We start from the raw sequence: 24,859 nt of genomic DNA on the forward strand, positions 1-24,859 counted from the left end.
TTAAGGATGCAAATGAAGCATTTTGTCTTTTCTGTCGCCTGGAGGTGTTAAGCAAGGAAATAGAAAGAGGTTCCTAGGATTAGTTCCACAGATTTCTTTTATCATGTAAAAATCAAGGGTGGTTTCAATGCCATGAAGTGAAGAAAAGCAATATGGAAACCATCCAGGGAAAATTCTTAAGTTTAGTTTGTTTCTCCTTAAATTTTCTGGGCAATCCTTACTATTGATATAGGTGACTACTCAAAACTCTTTCTAGCATACTAGAGCTAAGTTCCTGTGCCTCGGGTGGTGTCAATGTAGTGTTCCATGTATGGTGAAGTAATTAATCACTTACAGTGGCATGTCATGTAGACTCTGCTATGTTCAATTTTTATGGTTTGTATTTGAGAAATGCTTCTGAACTCAGTTAATTCAATATTGCATTTAGGTTCTGGACAAACATACAATATATATACACCATCTAAAGCCTTAAATTGTTTCAAAGTGAAATTATCAAGTAAGCCTTTGGTTGCTGATCAGATCCGAAGTGAAAACTTTTAAGTACAGAGCCACAGAGGTGGTACTTGTTCTCAGTGTCTTGTGCTTTGAGCCCTTGGAAAAAGCTGACTCTGCTTCTTTTCACTTGCAAAGGTATGACTGGGAGCTATGTAAGTGGAAGCACTTACAAGTTACAATATACACTGAACTTTTTGATCAGGGGAGTTTTTAATTTCAAAATGCAGACTTAAATCAATGCAAGCCCATTTACCCTTTGTACATATAACCCATGATAATAATAGTTCGCAACTTGTATTTTGTTAAGGACAAAGTTGTCTACGGATCAGTCTGGTTCTTAGTTTTGACTTCTGACTTCCACTTCTGTGGAACTAGAGGAGATAGGTTTAAAGTTTATTTAAAAAACGATTTTCCATGCAGCATTAGTGCTTAAGGTGGTGCTGACCATTTGGAGTTATTCTGGCCATTCGCTGCAGAAGGTTTATGCAGAAGGTTTTGTACCTTTTCTGTGGTGTACACTTTTTTGGACACTGTAATTAAGTTGCTTTAGATTGTTTGTACTGGCTTGGCAACTGTACCTTTTGTTTGAGCTGAGCTTTAGAATAGTCTAACAAATTGAATCCTCTCTTTCCACCTTGAGTATCTCAATATACATATACTACATTTTAAAAAAACATAATTATGCCTCTCTCTGTCTATATTATATAGAGCTACATGCTGTTCCTGCATTTTATTTCCAGCCTGTATTAAAGAAGGCACGTTTGGGGCCTGGATAAGCCTTGTTTTCATTTGGTCCTGCAGAAGTTTGTCTGGCCCTTCTGATAACTGATTAATGGATTTTCATGCCCCTGCATATTTGAAACTATCCTTTGGAGTCAGATGCTAACAGATTCATACCAAGTTTAAATAAATCAGTTAATATGTCTTAGAATGATAGTTTAAAGGGAGTATATTAACACATCTCCCTCCCCATGGTAGATGTTAAATACAGAAATTGGCATCAATTGGCTTATTTTCAAGTAAATGAGTGTATTCTAGTTTGTGGTGTGTGGTGTGGTGTTTTTTGGTGTTTTTTTTTTTTTTTTTAAATTTTGGTATTGCTGCCCAGCAGTTTTCTTCTTTTCTTAACGTGTGGTTGGAAAATGCTTTAGTGTTCTTTAAATTCAGTCTTAAGAAGTGAGATAGACTTTTTGCAGCTGTGTTCAATTTTAGGTAAAGCCTTTTTATTCTGCTAGCTTTTTCTTTTCAAAGGAAACACTTTCAATGTATTACTTTCTCTTCCAATATGTACTCCTGTTTGAGACAGTGAGTACAGATATTTGAAGTGGGACAGTAGTCACAGATAGTGACATAACTTGTGTGGGGAGCTCTGACTTCTACACTGTAGTGTGTTTTGGAGCCAAGTTACAGTTCTGATTTTAAAGTAGAATTTGGAAGAAGCCATGAGATCTGACAGGCTGGGCAGCACAGTTCCTTATTACCACCTTCCTCTTCAAGTTGCCTTAGGCACTATTGCTCTTCCAACTGCCAATTTATATTTTGCTTTTGAGGCTACTTGCTGTCACAAGCTGCCTTGTGCTTCATCAGCTCAAGGTGATAGTAGCAATCCATCTCCTTCCAAAGACCTCAAACAGAACAAAAGCCAAACCTCTGCAGAAATAACTGCAGTAGTCAAAGGCAGGTATAGTAAGAGAACAGTAGGATGCTACAGCCCTTCCCTCTTGCATATCTGTGCTTTTGCTTGCATCAGCATACAGTCTTCACTCTGCAATAAGCCTGTATAGAAGGCTTTCATTTACTTCAGCATGGCTCATTTTGTAAAAATACTTGTTCTAATGAAGGATGCTACTAGAATGTGTTTTAAGTAAATGTGTGTGCATTGTAAAGATCCTTTGTCTTTGGAAGTTCTGCTTATTTCGTTGTAAACAAGATTGGAGGAACTTTTCTTCACTGGACTGCTGGAGAGTTACTGCTCGTGGTGATCCATGACAATACCTAGGCTTTTTACTGATTCAGGTCCTTGGCAGCTTAATATTCAACAGCAGAGAATTAAATTTTCTGTTTATTGGTACTAAATTCGCAGGTTGATGCCTGCACAAATCATTGGCTGCTCCTGTGTATGCTCTTAATTCTGAGCCTTCAAGACAGCAGCAACAGGGCCCAAATGTTTGAGCTGATAGATCATTACTGTGCATCTAGCAGAAAGCTTCAGGATGTTTTTTCATGTCCACCACATTCTATTGTAGAGCATTTTACCAGTTTAGTATTTCCAAAGTTATTGAGTGAATGCTTCTTCTTATATATTCCAGTGGATTCCTTGAGGGATTCTTTCCCAGTGTTGAATGGAGAGTTCCTGAATTCCGAAGTGTTTTGTGTACCTGCCTTTTTCAACTGATGTCAGTGTGCCTGTATTTGTGACGGTGGTGTGGTGGTGGTGTTTTGTCTGTTTGTTTTCCCACCCCTTTTCCCTGGTAGTACTCCTGAATCTTATCTGTCTTTGGATGGTTCATCTGGATTTTTCTGTTCTGCTTGGTTTTTTTCCTGAGTTGTTTGTACCTCTGTTGGACCTTCCTTTTGCTGCCAGCTCATCTTTTCTGCCCTGCTTTTAGCCCATGTGACTTGGAGGCTTTTTAGCCCAGCTGTTTATTCCAGTCATCTTTGAGGTGTGTTGCTTATCTGCTCTGCTTTGTATATGTCTGCAGGCAGCTGCACGGACAGGTTTGTGTCCTTCTGGTCATCTATGAGCTGTACATGGGGGGACAGTATTTGTGGATGATCCCAATTTTTTTGTAACACAGTAATTACCAGACTATTTGTGGCTATTCCCTTCTCTCTTGGGTCTGCCTCCTTGACTGGTTGTGTGTCAAGAGGCAGTAGTACAACGATGAAAGAATTAATCAGCTGCATATAAGGATTTAAAGGAAACTTTTTCTAGTTTCTCCTGTGAAGAGAACTGGAGGGTTAAGACAGAACTCCTTTGAAAACCAGACCTCTTATAAAGTTTCCACTGAAGTTTTTATCTGTGGACCTTCCTTCATAATCTCACCAATAACTTCTTCAGTAAGTGTGGTAACTTGTGCTGCCCACACTTGCTGATGTGAACAGCTGTGGCTGTTCCCTCACTGCCAAAGAATCTTACTTCTGTTTCTCCTGTCTCTAAGTTGTTGGAATACTTAACACCATATATAAGAGTTTTTTTAAGCAGTGGCTTTGATGCTTCAGACTTGAGCCATTCTGTACTTCAAACAATGTTCCTCAGAGAAGCATCACGTTTGATTTTTGAAACAAACCTTAAAATGGTAATGCAGATTTGACAAGAAGAGCAGGTCGATATGGCAGCATGCAGCCATCCTACCGAGCACCTTAGAGTTTGAGGATGTGCCATCTTCCCAAAGAAGGTTCTTGTTCACAGTTCTGTGCACCAGCAGCTCATGGTCCTTCCTTTGGCGCCCATTAAGGTTCAGTTTAGCTCATTTTGTCTCATGAAAGTGATGGAAAACACTTCTTACACAAAAAAAATAGGCCACTGTGCCATGTGGGTCGGCTAAGTCAGCTGAGGAGTGTTTAAGCCTGCCTTTAGAGAAGGGAGAGAGATAGGACTGAAGGCAGGAGGGGAAGGAGAGAGAATGAGGGAAGAGGAGCTCGGTCAGTTGCCTCAGTCACTCGAGGGCTGTTACTGTCTTCTGTAAGCATCACCCTGAGCTGAAAATGTCATATGTGAGTCTGAATTTGAGAACCTATGGTTCAGTGGCAGCATGCAACAGATTGTTTGGGTCCTCCTTTAAATTTCGTGAGCTTGTTTAAATCCAGCTCTGTGTTTACATAGAAAAGCTTGTTTTCAATAAAGCAGAGCAGCTACAAATGCTTCTGAGGTCTCTGTCCTCTCAGCCATTTCTTCTTCAGAGATGGGAAATAGTTCCTTAAAACTAGTCATTTTAGGTACTAGGGAATGAACAAGTACAAAGCCTGCATTATTGTCACTGCTTCTGTGTGGTAAGATAACTGTCGGGGCTCTTGCACCTGGAAGCAGCTGGGCACTTTTTTTTGTTTTGCCACATCAGTGTGCTGTGAGTGGAAAAATCCCCTCATCAAATGATCCTGGAAGAGAAAACACGAGATTCTTGATAGCAGTGTTTTTGTATATGGCATATCTCCTCGTTGGTTGAAGCTGCTCCTCTTAAGCTGATATTACATGCAGATTCAAATATCTTGGCTCAAATGAGGATACCAAAAACTGTGTTTAATTGCCCATAACGAGCATAGTAAAAGACAGAGGATAAGTTTTAGTATCACTTGCTTTGTCTAAAGCTGAGTTGGAACTGTTCAGTAATTTCCTGCAGCTCCAGGAGGCCTGGCAGTGAGTTGGCTGCTTTGCCACAGATTCATAAGCCCACAGAAGAGTATACATTGCCAAGTATACGTGTGTAAAAGTTGTTTATGCAGTTTTCCCTCCTTCATGCTTTCTATCTTTAGTTCTGCTTAGGCTGTTACTGAGACTGAATCCACTACTGACTATAATACAGTGATTGTGAATATCTACATTCGTAATTTCCAGGAGGAGGTGCAAAGGAAACTCCTCTTCTAGACTCAATCTCTTCAATTACCTCAGTTCTGCAGGAGTCTGTCAGATGGACAGGTCCTTTCCAGATGTTGAGAGTATGATGACTTTCACTGGCATAGGTCTGTTTGGCCCACTGTTCCCAGAGCAGTCAGATGTTTGACAGACTCTGAGTGTGATGGTTACAAACTCAATCATGAACTTCCCAAATGAATTTTCCAAATCTTGCCTTTGCTTGTTGTACTTTGACACTGTGTTTAGTTTTTACTATATTAGGGGTCCTGCATTCCCTGAGGGTAGACTAAGGCTTTTGTCTGGTTTATAAACCAATCACCAAACCAAAAGGAAGAGAGAATGAACTGCTAGCAATTCTTACAGCACGGCTATGAGACCTATTGTAACTGCTTTCAGAAATAGGGAGCTGTTGGGGAAAGCTGTTCAATATCTACTACTAAAGACAACTAAAAATTAACCAATTAACCTTTTTGGTACAAATTTATTATGAAATTGTTATTTTATAAAATATTCCTTATTATTTGCCTGTACCTTTGATTATGCGAAGTAAAGCAGTGATACACAGATATAACAGGTATGTTCCTAAACAAAATGCTGGTGCATGTTTATGGTGAAACTTGATGTGTTTTCTGCAGACAGATAATTAATCTTCAAGGCTGAAATATGCTGCTGAATGTGTGGAGGAGTAACAGAAGTTCTTTCAAAACTTGTTTGATGTGCGATGTGTAAGTTTGGTATGAACAGCACAGGTTTTAGTACTTGCTGCCACACTGAAAAATCTGTGTGTGAATAAACTGGTGAATCTTTGTGGGAGCTGAAGATGTTGCCACCACATTCTTTCTCATGGTCTGTTTTTGGTGTTTTCAGTATTGGGCAGTGGACTTTTGAACTGATTAATACATTTTCTGTGTGGGTGATAGAGAAGCTGGGGCACTTTTCTGGTGATGAGCTGAGAAACTTTGGCAGAGAGCTTTGAGCAAGCATCTTTGAGTGATAGAGTATTAAATTACTGTACCAAGACTTGCAAGACTTTTTTCAGTAGTGCCTTAAGCTGACAAAGTCTTTTTTTTATGTGCTTAGCTGAGGTTAGTTGTGAGCCAGGTCAGCGAATACACACCTTTCCTGTGTAAGAGATGGTTAGACACACTGCTGGAAACCAGCAGAACCTCCTTGGTTTTGTTAACTTATTTTTGATTTATGGATATTGCAGAATCACATAGTTTTAGGTGTCCTGTGATATCATACTGAGTTAAATTATTTTGTTTCAGATTGTTGAAGGAGAAATAACTGGCTGTGGTGACTGCCCCAGCTGACTGATGTTATGAGAGAATAGGTGTTACTATGCTGCTGCTTGTTCACCATGAAAGAGCTGATCTGTGGAAGGTACAAAGGTTTGAAGCAATTAAAGCCAAAAGCTGCATATGTAGACAAGTGCAGTTTGTGAATTCTGAGTTATGAAAAGTATACATTAAAAAAAGACAAAGATGCAGGTTGCAACAGGTGATACTTGCATTAGAGTAATGTGAATGTGCTGCACATCATCTGGTACTTAATTTTTAATAAGTACTATGGGCTGTATCCATATGGAATATTAATGCTCTGCAGGATTCATATAACAAATATTTTGGATGCAGAGATTAATTTCTTGAAATGGCCAGCAGTGTTCCTTCTCGGCTAGTTCAGGAATCTCTCCTGAATGGTCTCCTGAACTGTTCCCTTCTCATCCAGCTGTTTGGACAGGAGCAGGGTGTGAACTGGGCACTTTGGAAGTCTGTGCCACAAATCAGGGAGATGAGACTGTAGGTCAAGCATGATGTCCCCTATCGGCATTTGTCTGGAAAAGTGCATGCTTGCTGATACTATCAATGTAATTTTTACCCTCCTCTGTGACCTCCAGTTTGAAAGAAGATTTTAAATTTTCTGTCAGAACAAAGAGGAGAAAAGAGAAATACCGTAAGTGACTGCAGGCTACATGTCTGGGATGGTCGGTTATGGCAGCAAAAGTTTGAACTTGCTATCTTGACCTCTGGAGATCTCATGTTTTGAATGGTAAATTCTGAGAAGAAAGTTGGGAGAGGAAGCAATGCAATGCCAGTGTTGTGGTAGAAACTGTGGAAACATGGTGTTTCCAGAATACAAGAGAGACAGTGTAAACTCCACTTGTCAAGTATGTAAATGATCCTTTTCCATAAGGCTTTTTTTAAAAATTGGAATACAGTCTGATGACAGAAGAGAGCTCTGCCCTACCTCTAGTGTATTCGGGTACCTATTTGTGCCTCTTGTTAAGTATCAGGGAAAAAGTATCAGTTTTCAGGTTGCTTCTGAAACAGTCAGCTCCAAATTTTGTGTCACTGTGGTTGCGCATCAGCTCTTTGCTTTGTTTCCCTTCTCCTTTAAAAAGTGAATTTCTTAAAGTGCCAAATGGTCTGAACACTAAATAATAGATCCGCACCCTTGTTTTGACACTCCTATCTCTTCCTTCTTCTTACTGCAGTCTTCCCAACCTTCTAAGACAGCTATTAATCAAGTTGTTAATTCCTGAGTTGCTAAGCTAAGAAGTCCAGTGCAGTAGAGAAGGGGTGGCCAGAGAAAAACCCCCATTGTAAGTCAAAGCTACCAATCCTCTGATGTGATAGAACTGATGCATTTAGTTTAGGTGTCCTTCCACTGAGCTTCATGTGTCTATAATGCTCACCTGATCTTTTCTGGATGATCTCTAGCACCCTGTTAGCTAGGACAGTATGAAATAATCTACACAGAGCTGCTGCTGTTAACATTGGTCTTGCTAGGAAGCTGCTGGCAGTGCAAATGGTGACTCCCGAGCATGTTGAGCTCTCTCAGCTCTTATGAGGTCACAAATAGGAGAATGTTTCCCAACTTAAATGTATTTTTAATATGTTGTGGGTTTGGATTATGTACTACCATCAAATAAATAAACACAGCTTCAACAAACAACTTTTTATTGTTAGTTATTAACTATATGGGCTGTATAGCACAAGTATTGTCAGGAAAACAAAGTACTAAGGTATAAATTGCGATATAAGAAACTGCTATTTGCCTTTTGTTAGTATTAGGTTAGCTGCCCTTTGGTTAGAAACAAGTTGTTTTTAGACATTTTACAGGTGTCTTAGAACTGGGGAGAAGAAAATAAATGTAGCTTGGAAAAATTGTGCAAGGCTTGATTTAAAAAAAAAAATTATCTTTACTCCTCTTTTATCTTCTCTTTCCCCCTCCAGTACAAAAGATGTAAAGTTACCTGAAACATGAGTACTCACTATTGCATCAGTAATTTTCAGGGAATAACAACAATTCTGATGAAATTGCCTTTAACTTACTGTAGTACTGACCTGAAAAGGTTTGAAAAAATGCCTCTATCTGAATAACCTTGCTGAAGTCTATTGTTGGCATAGAGAAATAGGAGAAAGAAACATGCAGTTCAGTGTTTTACCTATGTCTTGATGTTGAAGTATTAAAACATTTTATGTTAACCCATTTCCACATTATTATTGGAGAAGAGTTGACTGAAAGAATCAGGAAATGTTATTTCGCTTTTTGCTTTATTTTCAAGGTCTTAAATATGTTGAGTGAAAGACTGCATTTTCTTTTTGATGTTTCATTGAGGTTTGGTTTTAGGAATGCATACTAAATAGAATTTTAAACTGTGTTATCATTTGGCAAGTGCATCTTTGTAAATCACTTTTGGTTATTTCAATGGTGAATTAGCAAGCCTCTGCTTTCTGAAGGGGTATTTCTAACTTTCAGGCTGGAGGACTTCCACTTGCAGCTATTTTTCCCTGGCCTGGCTTTTGATTTATACAAATGCTAATTATAGGGCTTTGAATCTCTGTGTATACATAGTTTCACAAGGTCATACACATTTTTAATGAACTGTCTGAAATATTTATATATTGCTCTGTTGTTATGTAAAGAGATCGCTGCCATGTAAGTCTTGTTGCATTAGTCAGCTCAAAAGGAGAAAGAAGTTAATAGTAATATCTGTGTATAAAAAAGCTGATTTTTATTTTTGTCTCCTAAAGTTTTATCTTCATTGTCTTTGCAGGCATCAGAAGGTGTCACCTTCATTGGACCTGACACACATGCTATTCAAGCTATGGGAGACAAGATTGAAAGCAAATTGTTAGCCAAGAATGCAAAGGTCAACACGATCCCTGGCTTTGATGGAGTAGTCAAGGTGAGAAATCATTTAATTACTGTCTGCCCACTGTAGGAACAGTGTTTAAATCAAAGTGCACCTATTAAATGTCTGATGCAGAATCTAATTATAATTTCCTCTTCTTTTTCAGTAAAATATAATTAAAAATGGAGTACAGAGTTTTACTAACAAGAGAGCTTTGGAGAAGAGGAGAAAGTCCTTGATAATAAATTATGTATTAGGAGTTCTTCAGTGGAGTCTCTAAAAATACTTTGCTTTAAATTTAACATTAAGGCAGGTAGATGTGTTAAATGTCAGGTGTGGATTTGACTTATTTGCACATCTTTACTTTTCTCAGGTCTTGTTGGCCAAGGTCTTGACAGCTCTGAGTTAAGCTAAGTTTGTTAAACTGTGTGAAATTTCCATTTTGTGGTCTGTTCTGATGGTGCATATTTCCATGTGTTGCAAAATTCAGGATAAGAATGGCATGGGGGGGTTTGATGGCTCTTTATCAGAATCTACAGCTAATGCTCTTTATGTGGTTTTAGAAGGAATGTCTTTGAACAGTTTTGTAAAAAAAAAATTGTTGTTTCTTTATAGTTTGTAAGGTTAAATAAAGTATATCTTAGTTTTTGTTTATTTTCTGCTATAGTGGTTGTGTTGGGCTCTTATATGCTTTCCTATGTGTCGTAATATATTGTCAGTTAATGTTAATGTAGTTAAGCTTTTCTCTTTTAAAAGCTTCCTTGTATAAAACTAAAACGTGGTGCATTATAAAATGTTGGCCTCCTGGGTTGAATTTTTTTGCTTTACATGTCAAATGAGATTTTTTTTTGAATGAAGTTTGAGTAAAACTTTAAGTTGCATGAAAAAGAGTGTGGTAGGTAAGCTGGATTTTAAACTCTGTTAAGAGACAAAATACCCCTCCTCAAACCAACTAAAAGTGAAAGATAGAGTACAAAGGGGCTAAACCTCCACAAAATTGCCTGGTCCAATGAGGTTGCCTGGAGAACTTGACTAGTGAGAGAGAATGATAAAATCACAAAATAGCTGAGGTCAAAATGCCTGAGAGAATTTTTCAGTACTTGTGATGGAAATGCATGATGTTTATAATGTCTGTTAGCAGCATAATGCTGCAACAGGTAAAAGTGCAAAGATTTCTGTCTCTTCTGGAGGACTTCGTATGTGTTTTGGACTGGCATTTGTGGCCATGTTGATGTCTGGAAGTAGCAAATTTCAGGTTTTTGTTGCATGTTTTAGTAGTCTCTTGTGAATGTGGTCCTTCAGCACTCATAAGATTTAACAGCAGCCAAGCTGTTTTGCATAACATTCTCTTTTCTGATGTCTTGTATATTCTTCTTGGAATCCTGACAATAACTTCCAGAAAAAGCATCTAGCTAGGTGATAACTTTGAATTAATCATTTGAACACCACAAAGCATTCTCTAATGCAGAATTAAATACTCAAACACCACAAAATGCTGCTTTTCTCATTGTATCAAGTTAAAACTTACATAAGGGTCTGTTCTTCTGCTAACAAAAAAACCCAAACCTGACAAAGTAGGATAATGGTTAATGAACAGATAGCCCTATACCCAGTGCAACTTGTTGAGCTGCTTTCTTGTATGCACTTGTTTCGTAGACCTTCAGTTGCACTGTTTTGACAATTATCTGAAGTTCCTGATACAAAAAGGAAACTAAAGTGATGTGGTTGGCAATGGGCTATATGCAACAATACCCTTAAAACCAAATGAGCTGGAATGTAGGACTGAGTTGACAACTCCAGTCCTCTGCTATTAAAAGGAACTATGTGGTAGTTGCTTAATCCCAAATGGTCCATGTCATACCTGTTTCACATACCTCAGCATGCATGAGTTCTGATTATCTCAGAGTGTTGATGAAAAAGGGTACATACCAAAAAAAATCCCAAACCCAAACCTCCAGTGTGTCCACCAAATAAGAAAAAGGAAAGTCCACAGGCATTGACAGCATTGTAGTCTCCATCAAAAAGTACAATTGCAAATTTTAGTCTAACTAGTGCTTTGATTACCAATTCTAGGAAATAAAGCTTCTGATAATTGATAGTGCCATACTTGCTATGAATCTAAATATGTGTCTTTGTTTTGTTCTCCGATTTCCTTCCTGTGACAATGTCTTTTGCCCAAATGAACACCCAAATAATTAGGTCATACAGGATGCCTGGTCTTTGGTTAGAGCTTGATATACGATTTTCCAAATTCAGACTAAGATAGGAAGGGCAAAGCTGCATGATACCAGTTCTAATCAGAACACCACCACACAAAGAACTACAAACTGTTTAGGATTTCTGCCATTCTGTGGGAAACCTATTTTAGTCACAGTTTTGAAGCTTTCAAAACCTTTGAGAGCTCTTTTTCCTGAGAAATAAAAATGTAGAGATCTTAGGAAGGACTAAGTGTCTGCTTGATGCTTAAAGTGATTAGAGGTGGCTTCAGCTTTAAAGCAGAGTTTAGTAAAGCTGGAGGAAAACTGCATTCATGCCTCTGACAATGCTAGAAATTAAGGCAGATCCGTTGCATGTATACTTTCTGGATGAATAGTTAAAACAACCACACAGTAACAACTTCTAGTGCTTGATTATTCAACTCAGGACTGCACTGAAAATCTTTGTTACTAGGAGAGTTGTCTTTATCCTTGTTAAATAGTGGTGAAGATACTTAGGTCATTCATGAATAAAGGATATTTTTCCTCTCTGATGTTGCTTAGCACTTAACACATAGGAGACACTGTAAGGTCTTGTAATAACATCCTGGAGAAGTTGCATGCAGAAAAGTTCCCAGTGAGTAGAAATTAGATTAGAAATTTAAAAGAAGGAAGGCCTTCAACAGTATACTTAAAGTTGGAAGGATTGAAGAGCAGGATGCTTGGCATTACAGACACAACCAACTGTTCTTTTAGTGGCAAATGCTCTAGCAAATATGAAGCTGAGAATGAAAGATGTGGAATGGAGAGGGCAGTTTGACAAAGAGTAATTTTCTTCTCATCCCTGGTTCAGTTTCTCAGTTGGCTGGGGCAAGGGTTAGCCAGTTTGAACATGTAAGGTACCAGAGTCTTGTGCTGTCAGCTAGAGAGCCAGCAAAAACATTCAAAAGCAATTAATTTCAAAATGTGTAATTACAGTCAGTTTTAGAAAACCGATTGGGAGGGGCAATGGTAAATGCTTTTAATCAAAAGAATTAGCATTAATCAATGTGAGCAATGGCTATAGTAAAGTTAGGGTTGAGATGATGTATTGACTGTAAACAGCTAAAGGGGCAAAAGAGACTAGAAAGTGGAGGCTGAGTAATGAGCATAAGAACATGGTGTGGTGAAAAATGGGCAAAGGAATGGCAAGGGAAGAATGATTTTTGTATTGTTTCACCATATACAGCCAGTTTGGTTTTATGGCTGGTAGAACACAGCTGGATGTAGACACAGAAGAATAATGTCTGTGTCTACTTCATTTCACTGATGTCAGTAAGCACATTAGAATTCTTCAGCAAGGCTCTGAGTTTACTGTAGTTAAGTTTAGGTGCCTGTTTTAGCTGAATTTTTGCATTGGGGTATTGTCATTAAGATTGAATGATCACTGTTTAGTTGGACAGGTTAAGAGACTGGTTCTGGAGACTGACGTGGAGTTTTTCTAACACCCTCAGCCATGAAAACCATTATGCAGTTTTTCATAATTAATACAATATTTCACAGTTCTAGGAGTCACTTTATCAGCTTTATCCTGGCATTCCCTTATATCAAGAGAGTTTTGTTTTTCTGTCTCCACCTGCTGGTACCTGGTTGAGAGGCATGTACATGAAAGTAGGGGGTAAGGAATTCTTATGCTAAAGAAGTATTTTATGTCTCTTTAACTTAATAGAATCACTTATTTGTGAAAATGGTATGCCATAATTTTATAACTCTTAGATTTTTATTAACCTCTACCATTACTTGAACATTTTTATTTGTACAATAAAAGGTGGTGCTAAAATTATTTATTTCTTTATAGTCTCCAGTTAATTTTGGAAAAATGGTGGTGTAGGTAATGAGCTTTTGGAGGAAACAGCAGTAAATAATTGAGGACTTTTGCTTTTAAAAAATAATTTAAAGTGTTTTTAGTACCAGTGTGGTTTTGTATATTTTGCACTTATGGATGTGTGTGTTAGGTGGTATCATAGCATTCAGTTTTTTGCTCCTCTTGGGCTAATATTGTTTATCTGTCATAAGTTCTATGTACCAAAAAGCTAAAATAACTGTCCTAATTTTTTCTGATTACTCAAACTGCTTCTGTATTTAGGTAATCAGGAAGTGAAATTTGTGATATTTTAAACATACATTCAACATACCTTCTTACGGAAAGAGATCAAAAGACCAGGGGTTGCAATATGTCAATTTCTTATTTTTTAAAATTAGTTTCCCTCTTTAAATCACAGCGTATTTTTGTTTTCTGGCTCAGAAATAGTCTTTGAAGGTGAAAATTTGAGCATGCATAGTTTTCCCCCCCCCCCTCATATCTTAAGAGTTTGGGTTCTAATATGTTTAGAACTGTGAAAGAAATAGATGTTGAAACAGTGTAAATTAATAACTCTGCTGGGCAGATGACTGAAGTCTTTTCAAGCCAGAACTAAGACAATTAGTGCTGCTGATACCAATCTGCTTGTTACTTAAAGTTGTTGTATGCATGTGTAAAAATACAGTGGCAGTGAAAAGTTTCCCTATAATAATTTGCAGCTTGTCTTCCTGTGGAGTACAGTGTATCAGTTAGCCACTTGTTTGCAGGTAACTAAGTGAAAAAAGATTACCCTGTTTGCTTCCCCCCCTTAATTCTATTTTGCAAATATATGGGGGAATTTGCAAGAGAAAAGAAATGTAAAAGTTTCCTTCTCAACTATAATCGTGGCTCTTTATCAGTCATCACTCTTCCTGCATTTTGTTCAAGAGGCTCTAATTGTCTGCATTTGGCAGGTTTAACACTTCCTGACAGAGAGGCTATTAAGGGGAAGTATTCTCGCATAACTGTCACAGGCAGGAACAAAGAACCTTCAAACTCAATGTGTGGAAACCACTAACATTCTTAAATGACCCTTTTCATGCATTTTATCCCTTTAAGCTAAAATTTGGAGGGTGCAGGGTCATGGAAAGCAGCAAGGTGTAATAAAACAGTAAACTCTTGAGGTAGTGTTTTTTTTTTGTTTGTGGTTTTTTTTTTTTTGTTTGTTTTTTTTTTTTTTTTTTTTTTTTTTGCTAGATTTATCTCTTGAGTTAAAAACAATTGTTATTTGGAAAAATCTCATTAACAGATGTGACTGGAGTAAAAAGACTTAAAACTGATGTTGCTTTCAGGACTGCTTTGAACTTAACAAGCACCGATTTGTGGAGCAGACTAGCTAATGAAAGGAAATTAAATTTTCTGACAACTTCCCCTGCCAGCCCCCTTATTCTTCATGGGGCTGTTACTAGGTACTGAAGACTTTTAAAGAGGATTTTGTTTTATTATCGGACATAAATGAACCAGGTATGAACATTTCTTATGTATTTTTTTTTAAGTTCTGACCTGGGTGCTTTTAAAATGGATTGCCTTGAAAGCTTTAAAAATATCAGGTTTCAGTTTAATGTTCATAAGTCAGCCCCCATAGTTTCAGACACACTTAGCAGCTGGTGGTTTCCAGACATTACTGCCTTCTATACAAATTTTTTAATGTATGTCATGGGATAGTATAAATATTAGCAAATTTGGATGGAATTTTCAAGCTTAACCCATACTCCTGGAGTTTAACCCCTTTTTCTTTCTAATTTTTGTGTAGTGGAAATATACTCCTATCAGTAGAAATAATCAGAATTAACTTCTGCAGATGGAGTGATTTGGTTATTGAAATATAAGTGATTCAAGTATTCTGGCTTTTATTCTCTGAGTTTCCCAGGACTGTTTTCTGTAGCAGACTACAGTAGTATGAGACAGCTGAAGCAATAGGTGGCATCAACAAAAGGATTTGTATGGTTGGCTTATGCAACTCTTAGATGAAAACAATTATGGGAATCTTCTCCTTTCAGATACAGTTTAAAAAGATGCATTTAAGGTTTATTTTGTCTTCAGAATGCCGAACTTTCAAAACTGAAGTGCTTGTGTTCTTTCTTGAGTAAACAAAACCCATTTGTCTTTGAAGAAGTTCTAGAAGGTTTTTTTCCCTGAACTTGAATTACTCCCAAACAATAGAGAATCAACTCCCCCTACTGACAGCAACCAGGAAAACACCAAGAGTACCTGCGAGGACAGAAACAAGCTGGTAGTGGACAAACTTTAACGATCTGATTTATGGTCCATTATTGATTGTAAGCTTCTAAATTCTAGCATTAAATTCCTACAACTGCAGAAAATCATTTTGCAATCCTGGTTGTGTTTCCTGTCAGCTGATTCCTCATTGCTTTGAGTTTCTCAGTGCACTAATGATGAGGTAGAATTTACATTCCACTTATGGTATTAATTTTACACTCCTCTGGCTGAAAAGGGTCACAAGGTTGTAAAATCAAACATTAAATGAATCGGAGGAGACAGTAGTGCAATATATGACTGCCCTCAGGACACAGTGCAATGGCTGATGGGATTAATGTTGGGTCTCATTTCCTGCTTTTACAGGATGCAGATGAAGCTGTCAGAATTGCAAGGGAAATTGGTAAGTTCTTAAATTAGCTATGGTGGGATTTGTGTGCCTCTCAGCAGACATGGTTGACTAAATTGAATGTGTAATAAGTAATCCCTATAGAACAAATAATGTTTTAATAGTTTTTAAGTTCCCTATTGCCCATAGGACTGGAGGAATCTAGGCATTAATGCCCTGTCTCTTAAATCATCACATTTGAGCTTTTCAAACTGGACTTCACAGAACAAGTGCAGCCATGATTTGTGGAATGAATGTAATATGCAGTAATGAGTGCCTCACTAAAGGAGTTATCTAAAAGTATATCTGCAATTGGACATGATAGTCTGAGGTTAGGCATGGTACACTTCTCTTTATATGGAGACTGACACCAGTGATGTTATGATCTTCATCACTGTGTGGACTGCAGCTAGCTTGAATATGATCCAGAGCACCAGCCTTCTGTGCTTACTAGAATAAAGTCACTCTTCAGCTTCTGAATATCTTGCAGAATGGTGAAAAGAGCAACCAGCAAATGAGTCTGGGACTCATTTTGATGAAGGTTAAGTGTAATATGTGTTTAATGAGTTTTGGCTTTTATTTACTAAAGCTTGGTATTAGTGAAAATATTAAACCATATGCTTGAAATTACACATGTTTTTAAATGCTTTCTAGAAGAAGAATCTAATGTAGTAAGATTTCTGATTTTTCTTGGGATTTTTCTTTAATTTTCCCTTTGAAACTGCAACCATGAAAAGCTATTTAGGTTTATCACAGGTAGATAAACAGCTTTTCACCTGTGTCAAGAGCTGTTTCTGTGCCAGATAGAAAGTGGGAGTTGCACTTCTACAGATAACTTCTAAGCAGTGTAAGATCTTTCTGCTTTCAGTTTAAGCTGGGGCTTTTACCGTGCAGTGGTTAACTGCCCTGAAAACCCTCCTAGGTTTGTCCGACTTTTAGGCTAACATAATTGAAGTCAGCATTTCTGTGAGTCAGGCTTTGTGTCCTGGTTGTGAAATCCAGTGATAATGTCATGGGAGCATTACCAAAAGAAAGGTTATTAACCAAATGGGAACATTCAGAAGAGAACAGCAAATAAAATTTGGTTTAGTCCTACCTAAAGACATAGTAATGTGACTGACTTTATTTCAGTTCACTTTCTCTTCAATAATCTTTCTTGCTCTTGTGTTTTAAAGATTTCCTGTAAGTATTTTTTTAAACAGGTTTGATGAATGTAAGGCAGAAGGCATGCAGTGGCTTTCTAGACACCCCTTTAAAATACATTCTTTTCTAATTTTCTTTTGAGTTCTTCTGGTGTTCTGTTGACTGGTTCCTGTCTTTAATATTAGTAGCACTTTGGAGGTCATTATATCAAGGCAGTCTTAAATCTGTGATAATAAAGTCAATTACAGACATCTGGGTGGTGCTTTATTTAGATGGAAAATTCTTAAACTGTTTTGATACAAGAAGGGTTTGTACTATGATGCCATGTAATGAAAGAAAAATGTCCCTTCTCTCTTTTTCCCCACCCATGTTTTGACAAATTGATCAATTTGGTTAAGCTTCTGTCTAATTGTAACCACTGACCAAAATAAAACATAGTGATTTTAATTTCAAAGGATCTTAGAATGAAATTATAGCCTCTTGTGTATATATATAATGCGTTTGTCCTTGTGTATAAAGCACTTGATCTGTAGTGGAATACTTTCACATTGTTTCTAATTTTGCTAATCCAGAGTTTCAGTTTTCTAAGAAAGCGTAACTAATTCTTAAAAAAATAACCATGGGTCAGCGCTTAAAACAGTAAAATTGTGTGTGATGCTCTCTTGTTGCCTGTGGTTTTTTTCCTGCTTCTCCCTGCCGTGTTTTGGCCAAAGATCCGGTAGTAGTGGAGCATAGCACCTCAGGGTTGAGAACATAGCCTTTACCTGTTTCAGTGGCTGTTATCTATGAATACACATTTTCTAGGTGTGAGAGGGAAACCTTATTTTTGCCCCGATTTGAGATGTTTTCCTGCGTTCTATAGAGAGAACGTGACGGGAACTAGTCTAAGTCGGAAATTGGAAGAAGTTCAGGCACAAATTGCTGTACTGGCTCCTTTCTACTGTCTCTCTTCTCTATTTGTTGGTGTGGGCTGTTGCGCTCTTCTGATCCTTTCTGTAGTGCTTAATTACATTGGCCCTTTTCCCGTGCTGCTTTTTGGTCTGTTTGTAGAATTGTACATTAAGAACTGCTGGATTCTTAATTCTGAAGCATCGATGAAGCTCCAGAAAATTTGACTCCTCTAATTGAAAGGATTGAACAGCTATGAAGTGCAGTCACTTAAAACTAAATGGAAGTCTGTACAAAACTGAGGAGATGAAACAAGATGGTTTTTTGGTCATGTTTTATTTGACATGAGTTTAGTTAGTGCTAACATTTAATAGATATTGAAAAGAAATAGATACTGATATCATTTCAATAGATACTGAGAAGAATCTTGTATTGCCACATGCAATAATGCCCAAACTGGTATTACACAGTGTGTTCTGTGGTCTACTACCTCCACTTTATAAAAACGGGTAAATGACATCCGAACCAATGGTGGCAAAGGATGGGAGCTAACAGCTGCGGGACATCAGAAGTTTGTTTACTCCTTTTATCATTCAGATTCTTAGAACAGTAATTGTTCTGGAAACAAAGCAGTTCTAACTTCTGAGTACCTATTTAGCAGCAAAAGCAAGTGCTGTGATCTTCAAGTCTGACTACTTTTTGCTTTCTTGCCTCCTAAGATCTTTAGACCCATCTTTAAGAGGTGTCACAAGAATGAAAAACTACAAAACAAGAGTAGGATTTAATCTCAGATGGAATTTTAGTTTCTCATAAATTGGCATCTAGTTTGGGGGAAGGATTGAAAATGCATCTGCTTTGTGAGTCATTTCATTGCTGTTGTTGTAGGTACTTACAAATGGTGTTAGAAATTGTTTGCATGCCTCTTGCTTCCCACTACTAACCCAACCAATCCATGTGAACATATTTTAGCAATTTTGTTTGCTGCTGAATAGTACAAAAGTGGAGAGTGTTGAGTAATGCATTCTGATTGCAGTATCCTATACCAAATATGTATCAACACTTAAATTTTGCAACGCCTTTCTTTCAGTCTTTCACATTGGCTAATATCAAAGCTGCTCTAAAGCTTAGTTCAGTGCCTCTAAGAGCAAGGAGTGTGTATCCTCATGTTTGAGCAAAAGCTCCAGTACCCTTGTTTTCAGGGGACTGGCTAATTTACATGCTGACATGTAGAGGTTTGTTGCAATTTTTCCTTTTCAACCAGAAAAAGTGTATCTATTTTTTCAAAACAGGCCTTACTTCATTTTTTTAAAACTTATTTTATTTTTACTTATATAGGCTCTTGGAAGTCTTTAACTGCCTTACAAGTATGACATATAATCACTGTATAAAGGGTGTGAGGGAATGGAATGGAAGCCAAGTGGTACTGTGCTTGGTGAACAATACTAGTAACCTGTATATACTCTGATAATTTAACCATGTGAGTTGTGATATATAAGTTACATTTTGAAGCATACAAAGGCTTACCAAGGCTCATTTTCAACATGCCTGTTTTGCTTTGGAAACTAAAGAACAGTAAATCAGGACTAGGTTCTGCTTAAAGAATTAAAATCAGCAAACCATTCAAGAGACTGATATTGTTAGACTGAAGTTGGTAGCATAATTAATGATGATTTTTTTCAAGTACATTTAACACTGAATAAAATAGATTAAGTGATGGAAATTGCCTTAGTGCGTTTGCCATAATAAGACTTAAAACAATGCTTGCTTCAAAATTTCACTCTTACAGCTTTTTGGGTAGGACAGAGTCTCCAGATGGTGATAGTATTGCCAGAGATTTGCTAGTGTTATTCAGTAAAATCTTGTTTCTTGCATGGAAGTTATACAAGAAGTGTTTTTAGCTTTATTTCAAGATAACCAGTGACTTGTGTAGGGGCCTGGCAGCTGCCAGGGGTGTGGAGAAGCAGCTACAGCATCAATAAAGTCCTCTTGGGTAGATATTGCACATACTGCATTTCATCAAAATTGGTTGAATTTCACTGTTGCTGCATGTAATCTGGAATTATTTTGCCTTTACCCTTTAATCTCTGGGATTGTAGAGGCCTGGATCAAGCATTGTTACTCTGTGGCTTATTTTATTTTGTAAGAAAATCTGAGAGACTCTAGAAAAGTTATTTGCATGGCTCTGTTGGGTCTTAACCTTATATGTTGTAATGAGACTACTTTAGACTCCAAGGCATGGAGATTTATAGCCTTTTGGTAATCCATGCCTATAGGAGCTTGGTTTGTGCTCTACATATGCTTAACTATTACCTCTCTACAGCTTTCAGCCATGTGAATGCTTTACAGCCTGGGGTTTCACAGTCTAATAATGTGTTATGTTGGAAAGTATTTTATTGATTTTTTCCCCCTGTTTCTTTGTTAATTTAATGTTCTTTTGTACTGTTGCTGCTTTCCTGCCTTCCAATCAACACTACCATTCCTTATGCTTGTCTCATGCCTTTTTTTTTTTTTTTTTTTTTTTGTATCTATTTCAGACTTTTTAAGAAAACAAAGGTCTTCCAGATCTTGCTGGTTTTAATTATCTCCTTCTGAACCTCCTTTCAGTTAGATCACTATGAGGGGGAGGTGGGAATATTCTATTGCTGTCACTTGATGGAGCAAGAGTAGATCTGCATTCCAGAAAGAAACTGTAAATATCAGTAATACATATGACAGTAGACTGGACCACTTCTAGGAACCATTTTCAAATGTCTCTTTCTGTCCCCAGATCAAAGCTTTTTATAGAATATATCTTCATTTGTCAAGGACTGATAGACTCTTCTTGGCAGCTGAAATCGGCTGGTCTCATATTTGCCTAATGTTGTGATTTTCATTAAACATACTGGTCACCAAAGGCATGAAGAATTTTCTGCTATCCTAGAAATGTCAAAATCGGATCCTTGATTTTTAGTTTTCTGTGTGTTCCTGTAGAGAGAAGTGAAGTTCTCTGGTATGATGAAATTGTTTCAGGAAGTTTCTTTGAATGAAATGGTTTGTATTAAAAGATAAACAGTCATTACTAAATCTGCATTTAAACTGTGTACTTTGTTAATGTAATTTTGTAGCTCTCAGAAATGGAAGGTCCTGCTAATATCTGTATTGCAGTATCTTGTTCTACGAATAAGAAATTACTAGTTATGTACAATGCTGACAGATTTATACTCCTTGTTTTTTCTTACTACATGTCAGTTTGGGGAGAATACTTTTTACAAAAGTAATCTGTTTTCTGTACTATTACATAATGTCTAAGCAGCACAGCTCTTGAGCTGCTTTTATTTAAAATGTGCTGCACTAGAAGAGTTAAGATGCATATTTGTTTACTTAATATTTAGACTTAATTTATGAAGTTCTATTAATTTTTGCTATTAGTTGAAAATATTATTTAAGCAGCAACAAGGAAAAAATGTTACTAAAGAAATGTCAAATGCTTTATTCATAAATCACTCATTATTTGAGAATAATTCATTCAGTTTGTTTTTGGTATAAATGAATTGGAGAAGACAGCCTTTCTTGGCTGTAGAAATTACTGTGCTGACAGCTAAGTTTTGAAAAGAAAAATTTCTCCTCTGTTCTCCCTGCAAACAAAGTGTTTTAATAAACGAAGTTATTGTCTACTGGCTTTATTGGACATGTGGTCAGTTGTCATGTTCCTCTGACCAACTGAACAAAGTTTGAACTTCTGTCTAATTGTTCCCCGCTGTTAGGCTACCCTGTCATGATCAAGGCCTCAGCAGGTGGTGGTGGGAAAGGCATGAGAATCGCTTGGGATGATGAAGAGACCAGGTGAGATGCTGTCCAAAAGCTTGCCTTGATGAATGCTGCAGTTACTGAAGTTCCATTAAGCCATTGTGAGCTGACAGTTGAGCAGATCTGAAATGTTAGACAGAGAAATTGGATATTATTTGGTTTTCTCCCTTTGGCATAGTGAGAAATATACTTTGGAAGTTTGCATGTGCCTATTTCTAACTAATTATTGGATAAACCTTAAAAAACATTGTCCATTCATTTGAGTAAAAACCTCAATATTTACAAGCACTGTTAGTCCAGTGGTAGACTGTAAATAACATTTTGCTGTATGCCTTTCAGAATGCTGTTTATTAATTCTCTGTGTTAGGCAGAATATTTATTGGCCCTGATTCACAAACATTAATGCATGCCATTAGTTCTGTAAAGTTGATAAAACTGATAATTCATACGTGGAAACACATATGGTGTTACCAGAATGTGCTCTAATAAATTGCATACTTCTGTGTTTAAAGCATTTGTATCAGCAAACTATTGTACTTTTGTCTGTTTTGAAACAACACACATTTCAACACTCAGATGTTTTTGTGTCTCTTATTGGTTGTCTGAATCCTTAACATTTCATGATGCTTTGTTGTTGGCTTGGAATTTTACAATCCATTCTCTGCTGATGTTCTGGCAGCAAGGAGCGTGATTTCAACTCTGTGTGCTGCTGATCTTACAGAAAAATATATTTTGATTTTTCAAAACTTGTAATGAAAAGCCTATTTGATCCAAAGCAACCTGGATGTTTTCCGTTCTGCACAGACAGAGCAGCGCATGTGCTGGAGTCCACTCAATGTACAACTGAAGTCTTAGTTTGATTTAGTCACCTGCAAGAATTCCCTGTCCCCTATTAAATTTTTATTTGTCAAAACCTAAAAATTGGATGAAAGAACAATTTTTTTCTTTAAATTTTAGATTTAAGGAAAACATGGTGGGTTTATTTGTACCTTGCTCTGTCTAGTCTATTTATATTCAAATCTAAACAGTAAAATAGTGTTTCGTGCATTAGAATGAAGATCTAGAATAACCTGCTTTCTTAAAAGGGTACTTTGTTGCTACTGCTTTAGAATCCAAAAAACTGCCTTGATCTTGTTTAGGCAGCAGTTCCATCTGTTGGACTTGAAGGGAAGGCATTCATTTCTTGTTTAGTTCAGAAAGGAGTGAAGGAACTTGATTAAAGTAACTGTTTTAAAGTAAAAGTGGACCTAAAATTGTGATTGCCAACTTATTTTGGAGAAAGGTTGAGGTTATGGTTTAGAGTTACCTGATAGAGCTGATTAGTACCAGTAGAAGCTAGCTAAGGATATTATTTTATGTACATTTGCATATCACTAAATTAATTTAGTGATATTACTTTGACTCAGTCCTATTTAATGACAATTTGAACTGCTTGCCTTGTTTATGGAAAGCCTTTGAATGATAGACTATCCGGAATTGGATGGGACCCACAAGGATCATTGAGTCCAGTTCAATTCTGAAGTATCATTTAGCCCCACATTATTTGGAGTGGAGTCGTTATAATAATAATAATAATAATCTCCGTTACTTATGCAAGCTTTGTCTTTATAGTGTAATGTTAAATTTAACAGGTGTTGAGAAGAACACCCAGACTGTCACAGATCACTACTACTTATTGAACCTAAATCGAGCAGAAATGCTTACTTAAACATTTTTGAATAAGTAAAATTTAGTTGACAGAATACTTGTTGCAGGAAGAGGAAAGTGAGTTTTAAGAGAACTTGAAGACAAACAAATTTACTTTGCAAGTGAAGTGGAGCATGTGCTTTTTCTTCCAGTCTGTCTTTAAGAATACCTGTGCGGTTGTAAAAGATTTGTTGTACATATCCATTAGTTGTGTTACAGATCTTAAATTGTTCCTTTTAATGTGTCTAGAAAACACCTGACTTGAGTGTTTTGAAGGTGACTCAGTTGTTACTGACAAAACAATGTATCTGATAGTTTTAATACTGCATAAAACTACTGTATAGTTTCACTGCATTCAGGTCCATGTAATACTAAAAATAAAGAATTTATCAGCTGTAGGAGGACTCTAGAAAATCCAATATCTGAATGACTTTTTGCACTTTAGGGTTCATAAAGGCAAGGTGGGTCTGAAGAATGGTTGGTAGTATCTTGATCTGTAAACTTGTTTTGGTTTTGTCTCATGAGATTATTTGAAAATACTACTTGAAAACGGAAGTCTTTATATCGAATCATTCCTGATTTGGAAGGGATCCACAAGGATCAAGGAGTTTGCCCCCGAGCCTTGCATAGAACCATCCACAAGAGTCACACCGTGTATCTTAGAGCATTGTCCAAACACTTCCTGAGCTCTGTCACCTCTCTGGGGTGCCTGTTCAGTGCCCAGCCACTCTCTGGGTGAAGAATCTTCTTGTTTGAAACATACTTTCGGATTTTCAGGCTTGTTGAAAACCTTTCTTGTTTCAACTGGCTGTGTGTAGAATAAGGAGGCTTAAATGTGTGTATGGCATGATGTGGAAATAGCCACTGGAAGTGAAAAAGACCAATCTGAGGAACTTAATTGTTGCCGTTATAGAATTATTCACTGTGGTGATTTACTGATTCATCTTTCATGTCCCTTAAACATACCAGGTGATGACAGTTGTTTTAGATCCTCTGTAATTACGTTATTCCAGCTATAGCTAAGATTTCTGTTAACTTTCAGATAGTATTTCTAAAAGAAATACTGGTACAGTTTTGTCAGTGTTACAATTTGGTTTTTTTGAAATAGCTGTTCACATGCCCTTCACTGTGGATGGGCAGCAGTGTTGACCCCATCTCTGGGGATCAGTAGGGCTGCTGTGTTTTTTAAGATCTGAGTCCCTCCCAATTCTCACTTCTATTGCTTTTTTCCAAATTTTGATCAAGTTCTAGAGTGGAATTTTCTGTACAGTTTGAGCCACTGACTCACATCTGAAATTAAAATAGCCCTATGTTCACTCAAATGTAATCCCTAGCTAGGTTTCTTGATTTGGAGAAGTATAGTTTAGCATGCCTTTTCTTCAACTAATAGATGCCTACATGCAATGGTATTGAAAGTGAAGGGCAGATTTCTGAAAAGCAGTTTACCTTAAGTTCAGGTTGGTAGATTTTT

The 24,859-nt window shown here is 37.1% G+C and overlaps 1 protein-coding gene across 1 annotated transcript in view; it reads left to right on the forward strand.

The window, feature by feature from the left end:
• Window positions 1-24,859, forward strand: part of PCCA (propionyl-CoA carboxylase subunit alpha) — a 270,508-nt gene that overhangs the window by 64,352 nt on the left and 181,297 nt on the right. The window contains exons 7-9 of the mRNA XM_066313485.1: window positions 9,129-9,260; window positions 15,864-15,900; window positions 21,660-21,738. Coding sequence (XP_066169582.1) covers window positions 9,129-9,260; window positions 15,864-15,900; window positions 21,660-21,738 — 248 coding nt within the window. The remainder of the gene's footprint in view (window positions 1-9,128; window positions 9,261-15,863; window positions 15,901-21,659; window positions 21,739-24,859) is intronic.

This window comes from Sylvia atricapilla, chromosome 2 (genome assembly GCF_009819655.1).
Source record: "Sylvia atricapilla isolate bSylAtr1 chromosome 2, bSylAtr1.pri, whole genome shotgun sequence".
Taxonomy (NCBI): Eukaryota; Metazoa; Chordata; class Aves; order Passeriformes; family Sylviidae; genus Sylvia; species Sylvia atricapilla.